The sequence below is a fragment of the Cygnus olor genome, chromosome 3 (genome assembly GCF_009769625.2).
Source record: "Cygnus olor isolate bCygOlo1 chromosome 3, bCygOlo1.pri.v2, whole genome shotgun sequence".
Classification (NCBI taxonomy): Eukaryota; Metazoa; Chordata; class Aves; order Anseriformes; family Anatidae; genus Cygnus; species Cygnus olor.
In genome coordinates this window covers 79,172,829-79,192,379 of record NC_049171.1, presented here as the reverse complement: position 1 = coordinate 79,192,379, position 19,551 = coordinate 79,172,829, and the positions used below count along the sequence as shown (strand labels likewise).

Here is a 19,551-nt window from a genome sequence, read left to right as displayed (position 1 = left end):
AAAGGAAAAAAAAAAAAAAGCTGTGTGCTTTTGAAAGGATAGAATAAGGATAAAATTCCATCCCTCGATGGGACTCCCAGCTCTTATTAGAGTGTTCTTCTTTTCACTGTGTGACTAAGTTTTGCATATATTTTGGAAATTTGTGACAAAAATTTAAGGAAACTAATGAAGAGTTTAAAATTTTCATTTTCTCAGGTTAAAAGCATGAGCGTGGGCCAGCTCCCTCAGATCAGCAACCTTACAGTAGCTCATACATAGCCTTGTACTGGCTTTGTGACGCCAATGGAATATGAGAGTAACTCATGAATTTCAAGTGCAGCTTGAAAGTTGCACTAGAACTTGGTCACCTGAACCTGGCAAAGTATCCCAGCATATAGACTGTTGTAAGATTATGGTTTAAAGGGCAAAACTGTTGAGGTTTTGTTACGTTATATATAAAAATGAGCCTGCTTAACAAAATCTGAATTTGAGGGTTTTTGGCTAGTATATGTAGTGACAATTAATTTTAATTGAATATGAAGAAACTTGGTCTTGTTTTTAACTTTCCCAGTGACATTAAAAATCTTATCCCATTTCAGTAATGTCCACGTGCAGAGGTAGTAGCAGTTAGGAACCTGACTACAAGTGAAAATAAATCAAAATGGTCTTCATTGTTAAAGTCTATAGAAGAGATGCTGCTAGAGCTGAAGCATTTCACTCAATTTGGCTCGTGTTATATCTCAAGCTTAATACTGTCTAATACTGAAGAAAAAATGCCTGCACACCTGCAGTCAGTCAGCCTACAAGAATGAAGTATCTGACAGGATAGCATTTTGCTTGCTTTGTGTTTTGAAGCAAAAGCAGCTGTTAAGTTTTGAATAAGATATAAATGGTGTTGTGTTAATGCTGGGGGGGGGGGAGGAATTTAACACAGGACAGCTGCTTGCTTTGGGGTTGTAAGATTTTAATATTGTGAAGTGTTCTGTTCCCTTTGTTTTATGCAGAAACCTTCAACTACAAATGTCAAAATTATTATTAACATTAGTATATTGAAGATAATAAATGCCAAGCCATAAATGGCTTTACAAGGTTTGAAAAGTGACGTTTGTCTGTCCAAAGAAATGAATGTCCTAACAATCTGATACTTCTTTATAGATAGTGACCAGAGGATGTGAAACCACAGAAATGACCCTTCGGAGGAATGGGTTGGGCCAGCTTGGATTCCACGTGAACTTTGAAGGGATAGTGGCAGACGTGGAGCCCTTTGGTTTTGCATGGAAAGCAGGCCTAAGGCAAGGGAGCCGCCTGGTTGAAATCTGTAAAGTGGCTGTGGCAACTTTGACTCATGAACAAATGATTGACCTTTTACGCACATCAGTGACAGTAAAAGTGGTGATTATTCAGCCACACGAGGATGGAGCACCTAGAAGGTAACAAGCAACAGTCCTCAATGTGACATTTTGCATCCACAGTTTACATGATTGTTTTTGTTTGTTTGTTTTTTGTGACTGTCAGGAAGTTGACATTGTCTGTCATGTTTGGTGGTAATAGTATTGGAGTTCTTAAAGCAATCTTTTTTCCCAAATCCTTATTGGCTTGTAATAGATTAAATTCCTTACAGGTTCCCATTTAAAGGGAAATCTAGCTGATATGCTAGAATGAAGCTGATATGACTTCTTTCCTTCCACAGGATAATTTTATATTTTAATACTAATTTCGGAAATTTTGAATCCTCTGAAAACTGTACCTTTTATTTCCTTGAAGCTTCTCTGACTCCTGTCCTATGGGAAAGGATGATGATGATTACTTATTATTATGCATTACTATTGTATTATTATTTTAATTTCTTACATCAAAATTTTAGCACAAGTAGGGAAATAGGGAAAATACTGTGTTCTGGACATACACAGTGCCAGGTCTTAACTGTCCTCCTTATTTTCTGTAGATATCTAATTTATTCATATTAAATATTAAATTGCATCAATGAAATCATCAGTTAAAGCAAAAAAAAAAATATTGCTGCAACATGAAATAGATGATCACACATTCCGGGGAAGGGTGTAGTAGAGGTTATTATAGTGACTGTACAGTTGTTTTCATGGATGAAATACAATGTTCTGTTGTCAGTATTCCTTTTTTTCTGTGACAAAGATTTTTGCTCTTCTCTCCATTTTGATTATTACTGAGGTAGATGAATAGGTAAAATTTTAAAACTTTACAGTAGTAAGTTTTTCTCACACTTTTTCTGGGCATTTTTAATTTGGCTAATCCTAAATGAGAACTGTACTACAGTAAATTGAATTACTTGTCTACTTGTAAAAGGCCATCTTTAAATCCCTTGTTGATTTTTAATTTAACAGAAAAAAAAAATTAGATGTGTTGCTTTTGGCAAGACAACAAGCCATGAAATTTTACATAGCATGCAGCTCTGTGAAGTTGGTGCCAGCTGTACACGAATACTGCTTAATTGGTGGCAATTCTCCAAGTAGTCATTGGTCTGATGAATGACACAAAAGTGCCCTTCCCTGTCTCAACCTGCATGTTGAAGCATTGGTTTCCTTTCTAAAGTAAACGTGTGTGAATATAGAATACTACCGTTTTGCTTAGTTGGATAGAATGTGCAATTAAGCGTCTCTTTGCTTAGCTTTGCTATTCTCACCATCTGCTTCTGGGTATGAATTTTCACTGACTTGTTTGGTATACATTTCCAAGCTGTTTACAGAATATGAGCCTAATGAGCCGATCCTATTATATTGAAGGTAAAATGTGTACTTTATAGTCCCTGATAGAAAAATACATACTGTATAAATTGTTTATATCTTCTTAGATATGTTTTTAGAAATGAAATGTTAAAATCCCAAATCAGTGTAAGATAAATGGCACTCAGTCTGTGTGTAGGTGGACTTTTAACTGAGGAGTAGAACCAAACTGGGAAAAATCTGCAAAAGCTGTTCTTGTTTGTAAATTTTTTTGCATTTTTTTTAAAACTGTGTAACTAATTACTAAGGAAAACGGATTTTTAAGCTGTTTCTATTCTAAAACATGAAAAGCGCCGAAGTATTTTTCAGTTCTTTTCAGCCTCATCTCTTTAGTATAAAAAAAAAAAACTTCTTTAATGCCTCTTTCCTCTCAAATATCAGCTTCTCACAGAAATGGAAAGCACCTTGTTCCCCCTCTTACCTCCCCAAAATATGAATAGTAATTTTAGTTGCGTCATTTGAAAGTGATCTCATATACAGAAAGTTTTGAGTTTGTCAGTCCCAAATGTTTAAAATCTAAATAGAGCAGACAGAAAGCAATGTAAAGATACCAAGTAACAAGACTGAGAGTTTCAATTGGCAAATGTGACCTGTGACACTGTTCATAAAAAATATTACCGAGAGGTGGAATGAGCAAAAGGCAGAAAGGCATAAATTACCAGCAGTTTGGAGAAAGAAGAAACTCTCTTGGTAATCGCATATACATTTCCCCATTTCCTACTCCATTGCTTGTCATAGCCAGCTGAAGTGGAGATCTTTTTAATCAAGTTCTTAACTTGTTTTTTTGTTTGTTAGCTCACCCACAAATAATCTCTAATCCATCAGCCCTTTATATTAAAAAAAAAAAAAAAGCAGGCAAGCAACAAAACAAACTATGAACATGCATATACTGTGAATATTAACAATTATTTTTTCTGCAAAATGTCTTGTATTAATTTATTTCAGCATGAAAATTATTTGGAATGTTAAAGATGCTTACAAATGAATGTTACAGAGTGATTAGGAAACCAGGGAAATTTTGCTCAATCAGTGCATTCCATTACTTTCTTAATATGTAGATCCTTCTACCTATAGTCTTGATAGCAGTATATGCAAAAGCAATCCTGGGATAAGGCCTTTCGTTTGTTATCCTGTAGAGTTAATGAACTTGAAACAAAGCTCCTACTATTTTCAGATTGCTCCAGCAATTAAATAATCATGCACAAAGTGAGAAATTATAATTATTTGCATGGCACCAGGCTTATATTTAGATAGAAGGAAGAAATGTCTACTTAAAACATAAACTCTTTAAATTACAGATTTCAGAACAGAAGTGCTAGTCTGTATACTGAGATCTGAATAAGTATTCTTGTCTCATATTTGTTTCTATGATATGCCTTTCCCTTTAGAATTGTCAATATGTTCTTCTGTTGTCAATATTACCTAGTACTACAGCACAGTAGCTGGAATTACACAGATTTTAACAGGAGAATAACAATGTTCCTTCTAATTTGCTTTTGCTGGTGTTGTCACAGTAATGCTCAAGGACACTATCTCCTTAATCAGTCAAATCCAATCAAGGAATTCAAGTACTTCCAAATCCATTTTAAACTCTAGTGTTGCATTCAGTTAGAATCTTTCTTACTCCATTGAAGCTTATTTGTCTGAGTTCATCTTCCATTATATATAAAAGTGCGCAAGAAAACTGTAGGAAGTTTAGAAAATGAACAAAACTTAAGGCAAAATTTCCAGGGATGGGCAAGAAACAGAAGGCCTCGTACAACCGCTGTAGGAGAAGTAGCAGTGGTAGTTTCCATTTGTTTGTGAACAGTTTTTTTTTTTTTCCCTGCTGTTGCTAGTAATGTTTAAAATTGGAATGTTTTTATACCTATACCTGAGGCTACCTGGGAGCCATTATTAAATACTGCTGCATTTCTTTTGAGGTTATTTCATTCTCTTGAACTTTGCAAGCTATTATGAAAGAAGCAAGTAATGTCTTTCTGTATTTTCCAGTTTTGATACTTACTCTTCTTGAATGATTGTGATCTTACTAGACAATTGTGTTTCTAAGACTTTAACAAATAACCAGCAGAGCATTGAATGTTTGGAAAAAATGTTTTTAGGAAGTATGGAAGTGTTTATTTAGTGGAAGAGTTCAAATCTTCTCTCAAGGGCGTTTTGCCATAAGCCCATGCAATAGTTCGTAGGCCACTTTTTTTTTTTTTTTTTTCAGTCCCTTGAATTGAGAGAGTTCCCCTGGGCCAAGCCCCTTCTGGACTAAAAAGAAGCCATTGTCTAAAACTGCTGGCGTGACAGTGCTGAGCTAGCAATGTTTGAAGTACCTTAAAGCAGAAAAATCTGAAACTAAACTTTTGCTTGTACAAGTAAAAGTTTGAGTGCATCCAAATTCTAATTGCTGGCTTTGCTACTAACTTGAGAAGAATGCAAATACCTGAAAACTGTAGTTTGAAAGTTCCATTACTTTTTTTTTTGGTAAAGGTAACTGAGGGAGCTATTGCTAAGAAACTATAATGATACTAATTGGAAGCCGCATCACTTGCATAAGTTAATCCTATCTACCTAACAACAACAAAGGAGAAAATGCTTAACTTTCGTTCCCGTCAGATTACTGTATTTTTATGGCGTTGTTAGATTCAGGAAATGTGAGACATGAACTGGGATTTAGCCTGATGTATGGAGTTGCCAAAACTGAGCTCTGTCAGAACTCTGATTAGCAGCAGAGATGTTTAACTCTGGGCCATCACATTTAAGTGCAAGCCCTAATATTGGGGTCAGCATCACAGTAAGACCTTTTGGCTCACCCCCTCACTGTGAATGTTCTGCCACTCCTCCTATGTTCAGAAGGGTGGCAGCACCAGCAAACAGGGCCCCAACATAGGGAACAGGACAGTCCATACCTTATCTTTAATATGTGACGCACCAAGCCATGAAAAGGAGAGGAGTGTTTTCATCTTTGGTAGCCAACTGAGCTGACTGCAGTTTTCAGGTTATACTAGACATCTCCCTGGGCTCTGCTTGTGGAATTCTACTGGCAATCGTAACAGTCTTTCTGTATTTATCAAGTGGTTTACCAGGACCTTTTATAAAAGATTGCTTCTATTGATTTTTCTCCTTAAATTTAGCACTTCTATTCCAGTCATTACACATTCTTGGGAAGAGTTAATTGCTTTAAATCTTTGAGTAAAATTTCCTCCCCCATGATGGAAAATTCCTTTAGATAATACTGTATGTCAATTATTTCTTTCCAAAATTGGTTTACTCTTAATACTGACTTTGAAATGTTATGGTATCTTGTGCATGGTTTATTGATTTAGATTATCAGCATTTAGGGTATTTTCTACAAAATCGTAAGACAGATCAAGTGTCTGGAGGGTAAAAAAAAAAAAAAAAAAAAGTTGTCATAGAGCAACTGTAGTGTTACCATTCTCAAGATCCTGTTCATTGTTTGTTTTTTTTTTTGATTCTTTCATCTGTAGCTGACATAAAGATGCAGTGTAGGTCAATAGGATAAATTTTGTAAACAAGGTAACTTATAAAGAAAATTTTCCCTGTTCCATCTGAAGATGTGCATCATTCTCACAGTTACTAAAATTGCCCTACTACCTCCTATGAACTAACATTTTCTGGCAGTTAAGAACTCTAGGCATGATTGAGAAGACTTCTACTGTGCAGGAAGTGCATATTCTGCTTAGGTGGAGAAAGGTATTTAAAATGTCTTTAATGTAGCATCAATGATAGTGCTGTGCAGAGAACACTTATGGACAACCTTTGTACCATTCAGTTCACTTACCTGCACTCGCAGTTCAACCTAACAGATGTATTGTAGCTGACAGAAGATCCAGGGCTTCAAATTGTTCAATTGGTCCATCAGTTGAAGTAAAATATACGCGTAACCACTTAGAGTATCTTGAGGTATTTCTATCTTTCTGTATCAGAAGTATGGTCAATCTGTCATTTTTCTTTTGTAAAAGAGAAATAGATGAAAGTTTCATATGGCAAAGTTTAAAATGTACCTTCAGAACTGCATTTCACTGAACTCATCTTAAGATTGGTGTGCTGTCAGTCTCGGTGGTTGCTACACTGTGCAATTGCTGAAATTTGCTGCTGGCTTCGTAGTCATCTGTAGCTTGGTATCTTTATGCTGTCTCAAAGAATGCAGGAGATACTAACTGAAAGTCTTTTACTGCAATGGGGAGCTGCTTTGGAGAATATCATAGGTCCTCCCACTGAAGTAAAGAATGGAAAGTGTTAGAAGGGCTCTTGGTAGCCTTGAAATATTTGAAACAGTTAGCTGCCCCCCAAATCTGACTGGTGGAGGGATGAATAAAGGGCCTGTGGATGTGCTTTACAATTTAGTCAGTTAAATATCATTTCTTCCCTTTTTTATTGGGTTTCCAAAGATGCTGTTACTGACATATAAAGAGACTTTAGTGTTTGCAATTGTTGTATTTTGATTTTGTTGATTTGGATCAGCAGTTTTTTTTTCTGTTCATTAAAGAAGATATATTTGTAAGTCATTAAATGACCTATATATGAAGTCAAACTTTATTTTAGATTCAATTGATTGAGTTGTGTATATTTATACCTGCTACTTCCTCATGACTGATTCCTGGGTCTCCTGATATGATGAGGTCTTAGTCTTAATATCGTCTCTCCGTTATCTTAAAGATTATTTCAAAATCAGGTTTCAATCTGAACTCAGTTCTTTCAGAGCTCAAAGAGATAGGTCTGTATTTGCTACTTCATTTGTCCTCTTTGTTACTTTCCATTTCTATTTCTTAAGCTGGAGCATAAAATAAGTTCTTCATCCTAGATGTTGGTTTTCCCAGCCCTGGGTTTTCCAATTCTTCATACAGACTCTTGGTGAATTTAGAAAGTTTTTCTCTTTAATGTCACAAAAATCTTTCCTATTTGTCTGTTTTCCAAGTGATGCTTCCTTACTGACAATAGCTTTTCAAGCCTTTATTCCCCATATTTATTATCTTTTGATGTGGCTGTCTTCCTATTCTCTGGGATTTAGAAACGTGACTTGCTCTGCTTGAGTCCTGCTTTCCATCAGCAGAGACTGCAGGGGTTGTTATTGCCCCACTGATCACACAAGCCAAACATCTTGGTTGCTTTGTGTTTTTTTTCACCTTTTTTATTTCTTGACTAACTCCTTTCATCCAATGCATGTGTCCTGTCTGTATTCCTCTTCTCTTTTTCATACAACAATGCAGGCGTAGAGGCTTTTAGGAGGCTTCAAAATTGTCAGCTCACTGATGCCAAGATTCTGTTTAAAACTGCATAGTAACAAAGATCAAAGGACAATGAATGTATCTTCATAAAGGAAGGCTTGTCAGCTTCAGCTCTTCTCTGAAGGGACTGCCAGGCAGTTATTACTCCCCTAAAACCAGGAATGATCAAGTGGCAGCAGCCTTATCACCTGAGGTTGCCATAAGCAGTCGCACACATCTGTTGTGCTATGAAACTGTTTTAAAGTAAAACCCAATTAATATTTTTCAAATGACATTTCTTTCTCTTTTGTTGTGTGACTACTGTTAATAGGCTTCTGAGATGTCGTAACTTGGAAGTGTTTGTCTTGACTTTGACCGAAGTTGTTTTAGACCATTTGATCTTATCCAGTGTCTCTGGCTCGCTCTGTAATTGATGTAGAGAGTTAGTGGAGTCCAGGGCTTACCTCCGGGAGGCACCTCAGAAGGTCAGAGAAAGGGAAATAAACGTATGTCTCATGGACTTACACAGCAAGTCTAAGGAAAACTAAGCTACTAAATTCTGCTCTTTAATCAAATCCTTACAATTATGTGAAATTAATGCCTTATTATGTGGTTTTCATAGGTTGCACGGTGGGTTCTCATTCTCCTTGTGACACCTTGTGAGAGAACTGCTGCAGTTGAAAACAAACATGCACAGTAATAGCGATTGCTTCAAACGTTTGAGTTGGGAGAATGCAATTACTTATTGTACTGCTACATATACATATTGTCTCTTTATTGAGAAAGATTAAATGTTTTGAATTGAAATGGTGGTAGTAAAGGAAAATTTCAGTGCAACACAACTGGTGGACACCAATGACTGTTTCTATCCATACGTCCCCTTTAGTAGTTCAGATCTGTGATGCATTGAACTGATGTTAAATTGTAACCAGTTTTTCTACTTTTTGTTATTATCCTAACAAACCATTCATAGCGATGCATGATATCTGGAGATTAAAAGTCATATTTTTGTCAGCTCTCAGCACCCCCAAATGATATAAACACTTAAATGTGTTAAAATAACTTTAAACTAAAATCTGTTTTTCGAACAGTTAAATTGGTGTCTATATGAGAGCTTTACCAAATCAAGCAATGCTTTTTGTATCCTTTTATTTCTGGACTTCCATAATATTGGAAATTTAGCACAACATTTTCATTAAATGTATTTACAGAGCACAATAAGGTAACTTTTAAATACTAAAACCTTAAGATATAGATCTGTTTTTAATTATTCTTTAAAGTGAATTTAAAAAAAATAAGAACTATAAAAATGAAGTAAAAGCTCTCCTGCAATACTAGCCCCAATACATACTCTTCATCCAGTGGAATCAGTTATGGTATTACAAATAGAAGTTAGATAATGGTTCAACTGAATAATTAATAGGAAATTGCATGTAATATGTTCAGTTGTTTTTCATTCAAGCTAGCTTGGCAATAGATCCACAGCAAAATAAATAAATAAATGAATACTTACTGTATTGCAGACATAAAGTAATTGATTCTCTGTTTCTGATCTAGGAAGTAGCTACAATTATAATCTTAGATAAACCAGTATACTGCAGTATCTGTTCTTTGGGCAGTGTTTGTGAAGCAGTAAGGTATAACTTCCATGTAAATGTGAAATTGATTGGTTTGGCACTTTTACATTAAAATAAATAAGCCTATGTGACACGGGGAGTCATATAAATTAGTTCCATTTTAGCCATGGAATTTTGTGGTTTTGTGCCAGCTAAAAGCCATATTGGTGCTCCATTTTGGATTTAAAAGTACCACTGTTAGTTTCTTAGATTTTTATTTTATTTGAAATAGGGTTGCAAACCCTTTTTTTTTCTATTTAGAAAGTGCCCTCGATCAGTTTGTTATTTGTCAGTTAGAGGAGTCCATTTTAGTGAAGTAAACGTACTCGTTAAAAAAAATGAAATTATTTTTCTCTGTTGGAGAGCTTGTTAGCTGTTTTTATATAATGCTTTAGGTATTCAGTTAGCAAGCTGAGTCAAACTAATAGTAGTAATAATCCATTTTGACTTCAAAACCCATGGTTATTCTTACAGCACTTTAAATACTCCCTATGAAGTAATTAATAAGGGATACAATGACAATTACGTGCTATACTTTTCCCAATTACTAAGACAAACTGTGAAATCAATATCCTAATAGTTAAGGTTAGGGAGAGGGTGATTTGTTTCTAACACTTATGGTCTATGGGAATGTAGAAGGGAATGAAATAACTTTGAAATCAGCAGAAGAATGATTGAAATAGTGGCCTACTTAATTGTTGAACTTCATAATCCAATAATGAAAAACTACATATGGCTGCCTGAAAAATTATACAGCACGCTAAACTAATATTAACATTGCTATATCATCTGTATGTTCTTTGTTCTGTTTTGTATATAAGGTTTTATGAAAGTCTTTAATTGAGTAATCAATCTTACATTATTTTTTCCTTTAAGAGCCTTCTGCATTCACATAATGTTATGGCCCTGCTCTGGAAATGAATTAAGGTTGTACTGCTAGTGGCTATTGTCTCTTAGACCTTGGCCTCATTTGTTACAGACAGTGAATGAGGTGGGGGGAGCCTTATGAAGAGAAGGATGGTCTTGGGCTATAAGCAGTTGAATATTGCACTGGAGAAGTTTATTCTATCCAAGTTTCTCCAGTAGAAGTGTTAGTGTGATTCTAGGCAATTAGCTTAAAACAGCCTTTCCAGTGTTCCTCATGCTAAGAGCCAAATGTGTGTGTTGTGACTTTTCAGAAGTGCGAAACAATTTTTACAAATATTCATAAATGAACAGAGGTTGTTTGAAGTGGTGATCCGAATAAATGTGGCACTCTTGGAGGGAAGACACAGGAGGCTATTTAGACATATCAAATTGACCTTCTGAAATTAACTGATAATTTTAAAACACTGGTTTCTGTATAGCTTCATTCCTTATCTGTGGTAGCAGACTGTTAGGGTCTTCTTACCTCCATAGGAAAGCTAAAAACAGAAAATCATTCAATGATGCTCTGTGATAAGAGGAGCTGGAAAGAAATTAGTTTTTATACCCAGTGAAAGTATGCAGCTATCAAATAATTTCTCATAGTAAATTAGTGCTGAATATCTGACCCATTAAATCATAATGAAAATTACATATTGGGTAACATTGCTTCAATGAATGCTGTCTTTTATATGCATAGAACGAGGTAAAGAGCTCTTTGCTAAAAGCAAAAGAGAAAATATATTTCTTTACTTCACCAACACAGAGAGGACAAATTAAAGTGTATGCAGTATTATTTTAAGATTTCCTCCCTTCTGAGTTCTTAAGGTTGCATAATTAATGTTGTTTTAATGTACAGCTTTAGCGTGATCCCTTAGATGTTGTTAAAAGTAAACAAACACAAAATATTCCATGTCCAACTGTGCTACATCAGCAGAATTCACACATCAAATTTTATTGGTGAGTTTAATCGCAGAATAACCTTGAAAAATCAGGAATCCAGAGTTCTGTTTTACAGTATTCTGGTGATCCTTCTTCAACTCATCTTCATCATGGCATCTTCTGCCCTACATTGAATGGCTCCCAATCTTCACCCTCAACACTTTATCCTCAGTATTTGACTGAAATTCTTTCTTTACCTCTTTCATTTGGTTGAGTGCCAGCAGGAACTAAGATTTTATGCTGCAGGATAAACAATTTACCTATTCCATTACCATTAAATTAAGTAGCCAGAAGTATCTGGTTGGATTGCACTGGGCATGTACTGAATAGCTAGAATGTAACTGCTACAGTTGCACACATCTTCTTTTCTACAACCTTGAAAAACATAGGTAGCATTTTTATAATCCCTTATTTTTGTCTGTTTACTGAAACATTGGGAATGAAAATATTCTTTTGGGGTTTGGTTCGGAAGCTTCAAGTAGTTTAACATATGCAAATTTATACTGTGTAATTGTGTTAAGACATTTGTGCCAAAGAATTTTCAGGATTAAAGCTGTAAACACTTTATGCATGCTCTATTACAATTTTTCTAGGTGTTTTTAATTTAGTCAGAATTGATGAATTTCCGGTGATGAATTGATGATGAATTTCTGAGTGATGAATGACGGTTTTCAACAAAAGCAAAATTTGATTGACTGGGCTCAAGGATGGGGCAGTGAATTTTCACTATTATATATACAGCTGCAATGATAATCACTGCTGGCGTGAAGTCTCTGTTAACTAATTGCTGAAATGGTAATCTTTAATTCAATTGTGGCCTGAGTCTACAGTAAATAGCCCAAAGGCAGACTGATCTTTTGGACAATGCTATCACTACTTTTTCCTGAGTTTATACTTTCTGGGAACGCTATTAGTATTTATCCACACTGTAAGATTCACGTCAAAGTTGTAAGCTTTGACTTTGTTTCATCTGCTTCCCTATTTCTCTTCTGGGCAATGAGATTCTTGGAATGAGAGACATTAGAAAGAGTTGTTTGAAAACAAATGGAAAAATATTTAGATGCTACATAATCGTTTGCATCACAGTGTATATGTTTTGTCATTCAGTAAGAACTGGATGGATTTTAAAGGATAGTTCTCAATAGCACTAAGAGATGTCTAGATTGCTGGGAAGCAACAAATATGTTTTGTAGTTTCAGATATGTACGTTTTCACAGTAAGAAATGATTTGTATTTATGAAATTTAAACTAAAGCTGTTACAGAAGAACTTGATGTTGATATTTGCTGACATTTGAGAGCTTTATTTCTAGTAGTTTTTATTATGTGAAACTCAAGCTTATGAATTTATAAAAGCTTAATAATTTTTCCTTTTTGAAGGCAAGGAGAGAGTTCAAAACCTTTGAGCACATGCAAACAAATGTTTTATTTTGACACCTTTCCTACCTGGTTGAAATGATAGCTTTGAAGCATTCAAAGGTCAGCACAATGCTATATGAAGACCTTTCGTCGCCCAGAAGAAAAATATGCATATACTTCTGACTGCAGAATGCAAGATTTCTTTTTCTGTTCCTGCCAGTGAGATTGATCATCGTTTTATTTGTCCTGCAGGGGTTGTTCAGAACTTTGTCGTATACCCATGGTGGAATACAAACTTGACAGTGAAGGCACCCCATGTGAGTATAAAACCCCTTTCAGAAGGAATACCACTTGGCATCGGGTGCCGACTCCCGCTGGGCAGCCTCTCTCTCGTGCCTCTCCAATCCTAGGAACATCCGACAGACTGCAGTGCCAGCAGCTTCTCCAGCAGGCTCAGACAGCCATTCCTCGCAGCACTTCCTTTGATAGAAAACTGCCAGATGGTGCAAGGTAGTATACTCTCCATTTAATGCCTGTCATTTTCCTAATGTGCCTTACTTAGATAGCTCTGTTCTCTAGAACTTTTGTTGTAATTTTAATTCTGAGGTTGTGTGAGAGGGAATTGACTGATTATAGTTCACTCTACGTGAAACAAGTGACTTTTGTTGTTTGTGATGAAAGTGTGCTGTGCTGAGGATCGTACTGATGAGGACAGCTAACCTTTCCCTTTAGTTCCAAATCAATAAAGGGGGAAACTCTTGTTACTTTTTGATCTAAACAATGTCCTGTCCTCCACCTTTTGGGAGCCTACTTAAACAAATAATGAGCATAAATAAAATGAACTCATCCCTTTAAAAATGAATGATTTAGTCTCATTACCACACTATTGGCATAGTTTCAAAGGGTTCTGTAACTCATTACCAGTCCTTATGCTTTGCTTTGCTTTTAATTAAACAAAGCAGAGCTTGTGATTTGAATATATAACACCTATTAGACGATGGGATGGTATCTTTAAATCTTAGCTCTGTTCTAATTTAATCATAATTCTTCATAAGAGAACAATTTCTTCTTAAAGTTTTAAATTTGTAAATACATTGACCTTTGAATTATTTAGAAAACCATATGTCTTGAACAGAACTCTCTGTCCTTTATTGTTTGCAATTATTTCTAAATGTTCCTAATTGGCAAGGCCTTTCCACATGGCAAGAGGCATAGTTCTTTACCCTGGAGTGATGTAGTTCTTTTAATTTTCAAGACAGAAATATCTAACTTACTTAAAAAAATCTGAAGTACAGCTCTTCTACAGCTTTAAAAAATTCTGGCTGAAATCATAAAATACTGCTATTGCTACACTAACTACCTCATTTAGTAGAAAAGAATTAGAGAATTTTTTAGATTGTTTGAAATATATACAAGCAACAGTAAAACATCTTTGAAAACATGTCTATATCAGGGTCTGGGGAAGGCAGACTGTGAGTTATGATATTTGATCATTTGTATTCTGCTTCTTTTTGTGCCGGTCTCAACATTCCCTCCCCTCACCCCCCCACCCCCCCACCCCATAAATAAATAAATAAACAAAACACCAGAACACCATGGTTACATTTTTGTAACCATGTATATATAATTTTAGGACTTGAGCTTTTCCTAATGTCTTGTTACTGAAATTCTTGGTAAAATCTAGCATAAGGAGACAGTATATTGGAATGTCTACAAATATTTCAGGGTTTATGGAGCTTTATTAAGCATACTATATGCTTATATATAGAAAAAAAAATAAAGCTTTCTGATATGCTACTTATTTCCAAAAAAGTTCACATAAGTTTCAGTTCCTTTAACACTCAGTGAAGCACGTAAAAAGCTCTGAAGACAGAGTCCGTCTCTTGTCGTGAAGAAATTCCTGTATCACTTAAGCAAAACAAGTACAATGCAGGAGTACCATTCTAGGGAGGACATGGTAAAGAGTATAAATAATGAAAAGGGAGAAAAATGATGAACTGTGATGTGTGGGTTCTGAAACGTGAAATGTTCCTAATTGGCAAGGTCTGCCCACATGGGAGGGGAGACATAGTTAATAGCTTGACAGAGAGATGTGTTTAAAACAAGAGTTTGCAGTAAGGTTGATTGGTACTTATAGGTAGTCTTGCAAGGGTGAAAATGTATACTCAGGCTAGGAAAATGATGAAGAGATTTTAGAGGTTGAGTCACAGTATCAATGTAGACAAATTGATGAGGAGCACAGGCAAGGAAAAGCAGGATGATAAAACAGGGAAGTTATGGCAACTGGTCTGAAAATGAGCTAATGTTGATGTCAGTGATAAAAACGTTCTTTTTAGAGTTAAAAAGAGGAAGAAGCAATAGAAATGTTGATAGATACAGTAAAAGGCTTAAAAGGCTATATATAGTGGAAGACTTCAGCAGCAGCAGTGTAGGTGCCCAGTCCCTGGAGTGAAATTAAACAGGGATCTGAACACCTGTGTTTCTACTACAGCTTCTGGGGAGAATTAAGTGCTTTGAGAAGGCAATTCAAATGTTTGTGTTGAACAAAGAGCTTGCTGTAATTAGTCATTAAGAAACACATGGATATTTTAGAACTCTACTTCTGCTTTTTTAGTATGCCTAATTCTGTTACAGCTTCCCATAATGAGTACCTAAAAGACAAGCTTCAGTGGGACTCACTTTTCTGCTCTTTCATGCCAAGAAGTTTCTGTGTACTTTAGTCTTTGAGTCAGAGTGGTAGGCAAGTGTGTCCTTTCACCTGCAGTCCAGAAACCATTCCTGAAAGCAGACAGATGCAACTGTTCTGTGAAGGAACTGTGTGAGGCATTCACAGACTGTTTCTGTGGTTCTCCTTTTGTAGCCACCTTTTGTTTAGTAGGCTAATGGCTAGACATTTGTCCAGGAAATAGGAGGTTTTGGATGTAGACATTTGTCGGTAAAAACCAGTATCCCAGTTTTGAGGACAGTGTCCCAAACATTTGTCTCGAGGCCAGAAACACATGGGATGATAATTTACCCTTTCCTTAATGCTGGTTCGCTTAAGCTGTGCAAGAAATGCAAAGTTCTTGGCAATAAAAAAGAACGCACAATTGAGCTCAACTGTAGCCTATAGACTAATTCATTTGATTGCAAAAGGCTTAGTCCTGTCAATGTTTATCAGAGTAGGACATGCTGAAGAACTAGGCGCTATACCATCTACTTACGTGTGTTTGGCTATTAAACAAAATATAATAGCAAATGTCTTGGAAATTTTCAAGCTGAACAGTAAAGTTTCTTATTAAATGTCATGTCCTTGGGGAATTGTTTTGCATAAATCCCAAGTTACCTCTTTTCAAGTACATAAATTCATTTCTATTTATAGCTGCCTTAAAAAAAAAAAGTATGAAAAAAAGAAGGGAAATACAGGGAATTCAAGCTGATGTAGCTGAGGGAAACTCTAGAGTTATGGATTGGTATGGGCAAAAAGGAAGAGTAGGAAGGTGATCAAAAACAAATTTCAACATTGCATTTCAGCTGTCCAGACATCCCAGAAGAGTAGTTAGAGACATTGCTAAGACATGAGTCTCAAATGTGTAAAGTACAAAATAATATTATTCGTGGAAATGTTTTATTGCTACTCTTCTATGTCAACGTATTAATAAAAAAATAAGAATAAAAAATTATTGGTTGTACCTTATCTAAGTTATTATGTAGAAAATTGGAATGCATAGAGCAATAAAAATGTTTCCAATGCATCATGAGAGCTTCCTGTACATATATTTAGAGGGCTAACCCAGCTGCTCTGACTCATGAGTAATCCCAATTGTTCAGAAGTAAAGCTGGAAATACTTTATTAGTGATTAAATAAATAATATATTTAGAAAATACTTCTTAAAGTTTTAGGAATCTATGATAAACCTGTACGTTCCTCAAATGAATGTTCATAAAGTATTCGTACTGCGTATGCATTATTTGTAAAAACGAATGTTTAAAAGAAACACAGTTCAAATCTGAAACTCCACAAATACCTCAGTGCATCATTAATGATTCTAGTCAACATTACAGAAGTTCTCCAAGCAACCAGTCCTCATCCAGTGACCCAGGACCCAGTGGGAGCAGCCAGTGGAGACAGCAAGTGGGATATGATGGGTATTGATGATTTTTTTTAATCTTGTTGCATCTTCTTTCTGAAGCACACATCTGTGTGGATGCTCTATATCATAGATTTATCTGGGAAATCCGTTAGTAAAATATTAAGACTCTTAGGTTCACTGTAATGTAATCTGTATGCCAATAAAGTTTTAAAGTCATACTACTTAACCCTTTAGGACCGAATTGTTATTTTACAATTCAGGTAAATAAACAATTTTTAGGTTTGCTTTCCTAGGAACAAGACAGAAAGCAGCTGGTAAAACAGAACTGGAATAGAATAGTAGTTTCTCCTCCTTTAGTTTTATTGGAAGGGTATTTAATTAAAAAAGGAACTTTACAGTCTTCTGATGTTTTGTTTCCTACTGTACTTGTTCCAGTGACATCCATTCCCTAGCATTTCTCCTCAAAAAAGCAGCAATATTTCAGGTCTCTTCTCCTTTTAAATCTGTTGCAATATGTAGATGTTATGTTCACATACCTGTTAATCCCTTGATGCTAAAGGTTTTAAATATTAGCTGTGTGTTAGTAAAAGACTACCCCAATGTGCCGCTTATGTTTTAAGAATATTGCATGAGAAATCTTTCTAGATTGCTTTATCACTTTGTTGTATAAACGTAGCTGACGATGATACTTCTGTTATAAAATTTGGGCAATGGCAGTATCTACATAGCATATTATAGAAACATTCGATACTTTCCGTTTGGGTTTAGGAAGCTACTTTTAAGAAAAAATGTGAATACTGAAAACATTATCTTGGCTCCTCGTCTGTAAGCAAAATATTCTTCTGGCATGCCTGTGTATAAGATAGTCCATGTAGCAGATATATATGCATCATCTTGGAGATTCCTCAAAGTATTTCAGGTTATTCAGTGAAATCTGTGGCAGCTAAATATATGGAAATAATTCAAATAAAACTATAGCTTTTTTACTTTTTTTTTTACAGTTTTTCTGGTGTCCTTTTGCCAGCACAATAATTACTTATAGCAACCTTGTTTTTAGTATGTTGCTTTGTGAAATTAACTTCTGCAAATTCCACCAGAGAATTTAGAGTTCAGTTATTTAAGATTCTTCAAATCTTACATAGTTCTAATACTGCAATAGTGACATCATAATTTTACATAAAAATGACAGAGCAATGGATACAAAATACAAAACAGTGGATCTAATATTAGCTTTCATACATGCTATGAATTTGAAATCCTGCAAAAATAATTATTTTCATGGGGCTTAGTTTATAAAGCAGTTAAACATGTTAACGTAGTTCTCGACTGCAAAACCTTGGCTACTGTAGCCCCAAGAATGGATTTCTTCTGAAAGCTCAGTGTTGTCTTGGTCTGTTCACACTTAAGGCGTAACAGTGGGCTGTTGAGAAAATTACATGTAAATATTTCTATTCAGTGTTTGGAAATGTTACTGTACTTGCTTGGTGGGAGGGATGATGACTTTTTAAACAAATCACTTGCAAAATACTTGCTTTGAAGAGTAAAAAGTGTTGTTGTTCATCATGTAAATAGTTCTTTGGAAAAAAAAAAAAAGAAAAAAAAGCTTGATTTTCTCCTTATGTTAAAAGGTGCCAATCCCCTTTACTCCATGAACACCAAGGTACAGGCTCGCTGGAGTGTGAAGGAGGCAGAGAACGAGAGGAAACTTTGGATGGAACCAGACATTCTGGTAATAATACATACCATATCTTAAAAAGAAATGTTCTTTGTAATGTAGTGCTTGGTGAAGTGTAGCCACGTTCTGATGTGGCAGTTTGATACCCAAAGAGCAGTAATATGACAGTGAAAGCTGGGACTGTTACAGACAGTCTAATGGAATGTGATATGAGATATTTAGGCGGTATTTTGACCGAACTGCTCCTGAACTTCAGAAAGCTTTGTGAATGATGAAAAGCAGGTTTAGATCTTAACAATTCTGCAAAGTTGCACGGCTCTGATTCCAAAGAGTATACGGGTTTGAAACCTGATGCTAAGCCATGTGCTCTGTTCTTTGTACAGTATACTCATCTTTTTAGCATTCAGAAATTAAAACACAATTATTTATGGCAGAAACCAAGTGGCATGCACCATCGACCAAAGTCCTCAGCTCCTACAAAGACCGGGCTTTACAAAAAGAAGGCAGTGGCAAGGAGTCACCAAACAAACTTTCACATGTAAGTCTTTTACTTTAATGTCATTCGAAACTCTAAAACAAACAAAAAACCCCACACTAAACAAACAAAAATTAAACAGGAAAAAACAACAACGAACAAATGAACAATAAAATTAAAAACAACACTGGTTTTAAATGTATTTTTAAGGTGTGTTTCTTCTGGTAATTTACAAACACCACTGTGGGTTTTGGGAGGCAGAGTATGCTTACCTAGATGAGGGGTGAATTGAACGTGCTTAATTTGTGTTTGTAAACTAAGAAACCCTAGAGGGCTTCAGTCTAGGACACTGATGAGATAAAAGCCTAACTAATATAGGCTACACTCTGCTGTGTGTTTACAGCTTCATTTATAGTGGCTTGTTTAATCTGTGAAGTATTTCATATGCTAAAAAAAAAAAAGTTGCATTTATGTTACCACTTGTCATGATGTGTAAAAGACACGTGCTGTATTTATCAGTGAGCACTGTAAATGTGTAGTTTCTATGTTGGGAATG

The 19,551-nt window shown here is 35.5% G+C and overlaps 1 protein-coding gene across 6 annotated transcripts in view; it reads left to right on the top strand.

Annotated features, from left to right (window-relative positions):
- SIPA1L2 (signal induced proliferation associated 1 like 2) overlaps nt 1-19,551 on the top strand; it is a 139,646-nt gene that overhangs the window by 84,227 nt on the left and 35,868 nt on the right. For 3 of the 6 annotated variants that reach the window (XM_040551428.1, XM_040551426.1, XM_040551423.1), the window contains exons 10-14: nt 1,135-1,409; nt 13,025-13,282; nt 16,805-16,900; nt 18,474-18,574; nt 18,955-19,058. In XM_040551428.1, coding sequence (XP_040407362.1) covers nt 1,135-1,409; nt 13,025-13,282; nt 16,805-16,900; nt 18,474-18,574; nt 18,955-19,058 — 834 coding nt within the window. The remainder of the gene's footprint in view (nt 1-1,134; nt 1,410-13,024; nt 13,283-16,804; nt 16,901-18,473; nt 18,575-18,954; nt 19,059-19,551) is intronic. The other 3 variants (XM_040551429.1, XM_040551425.1, XM_040551427.1) reach the window with 1 other exon arrangement.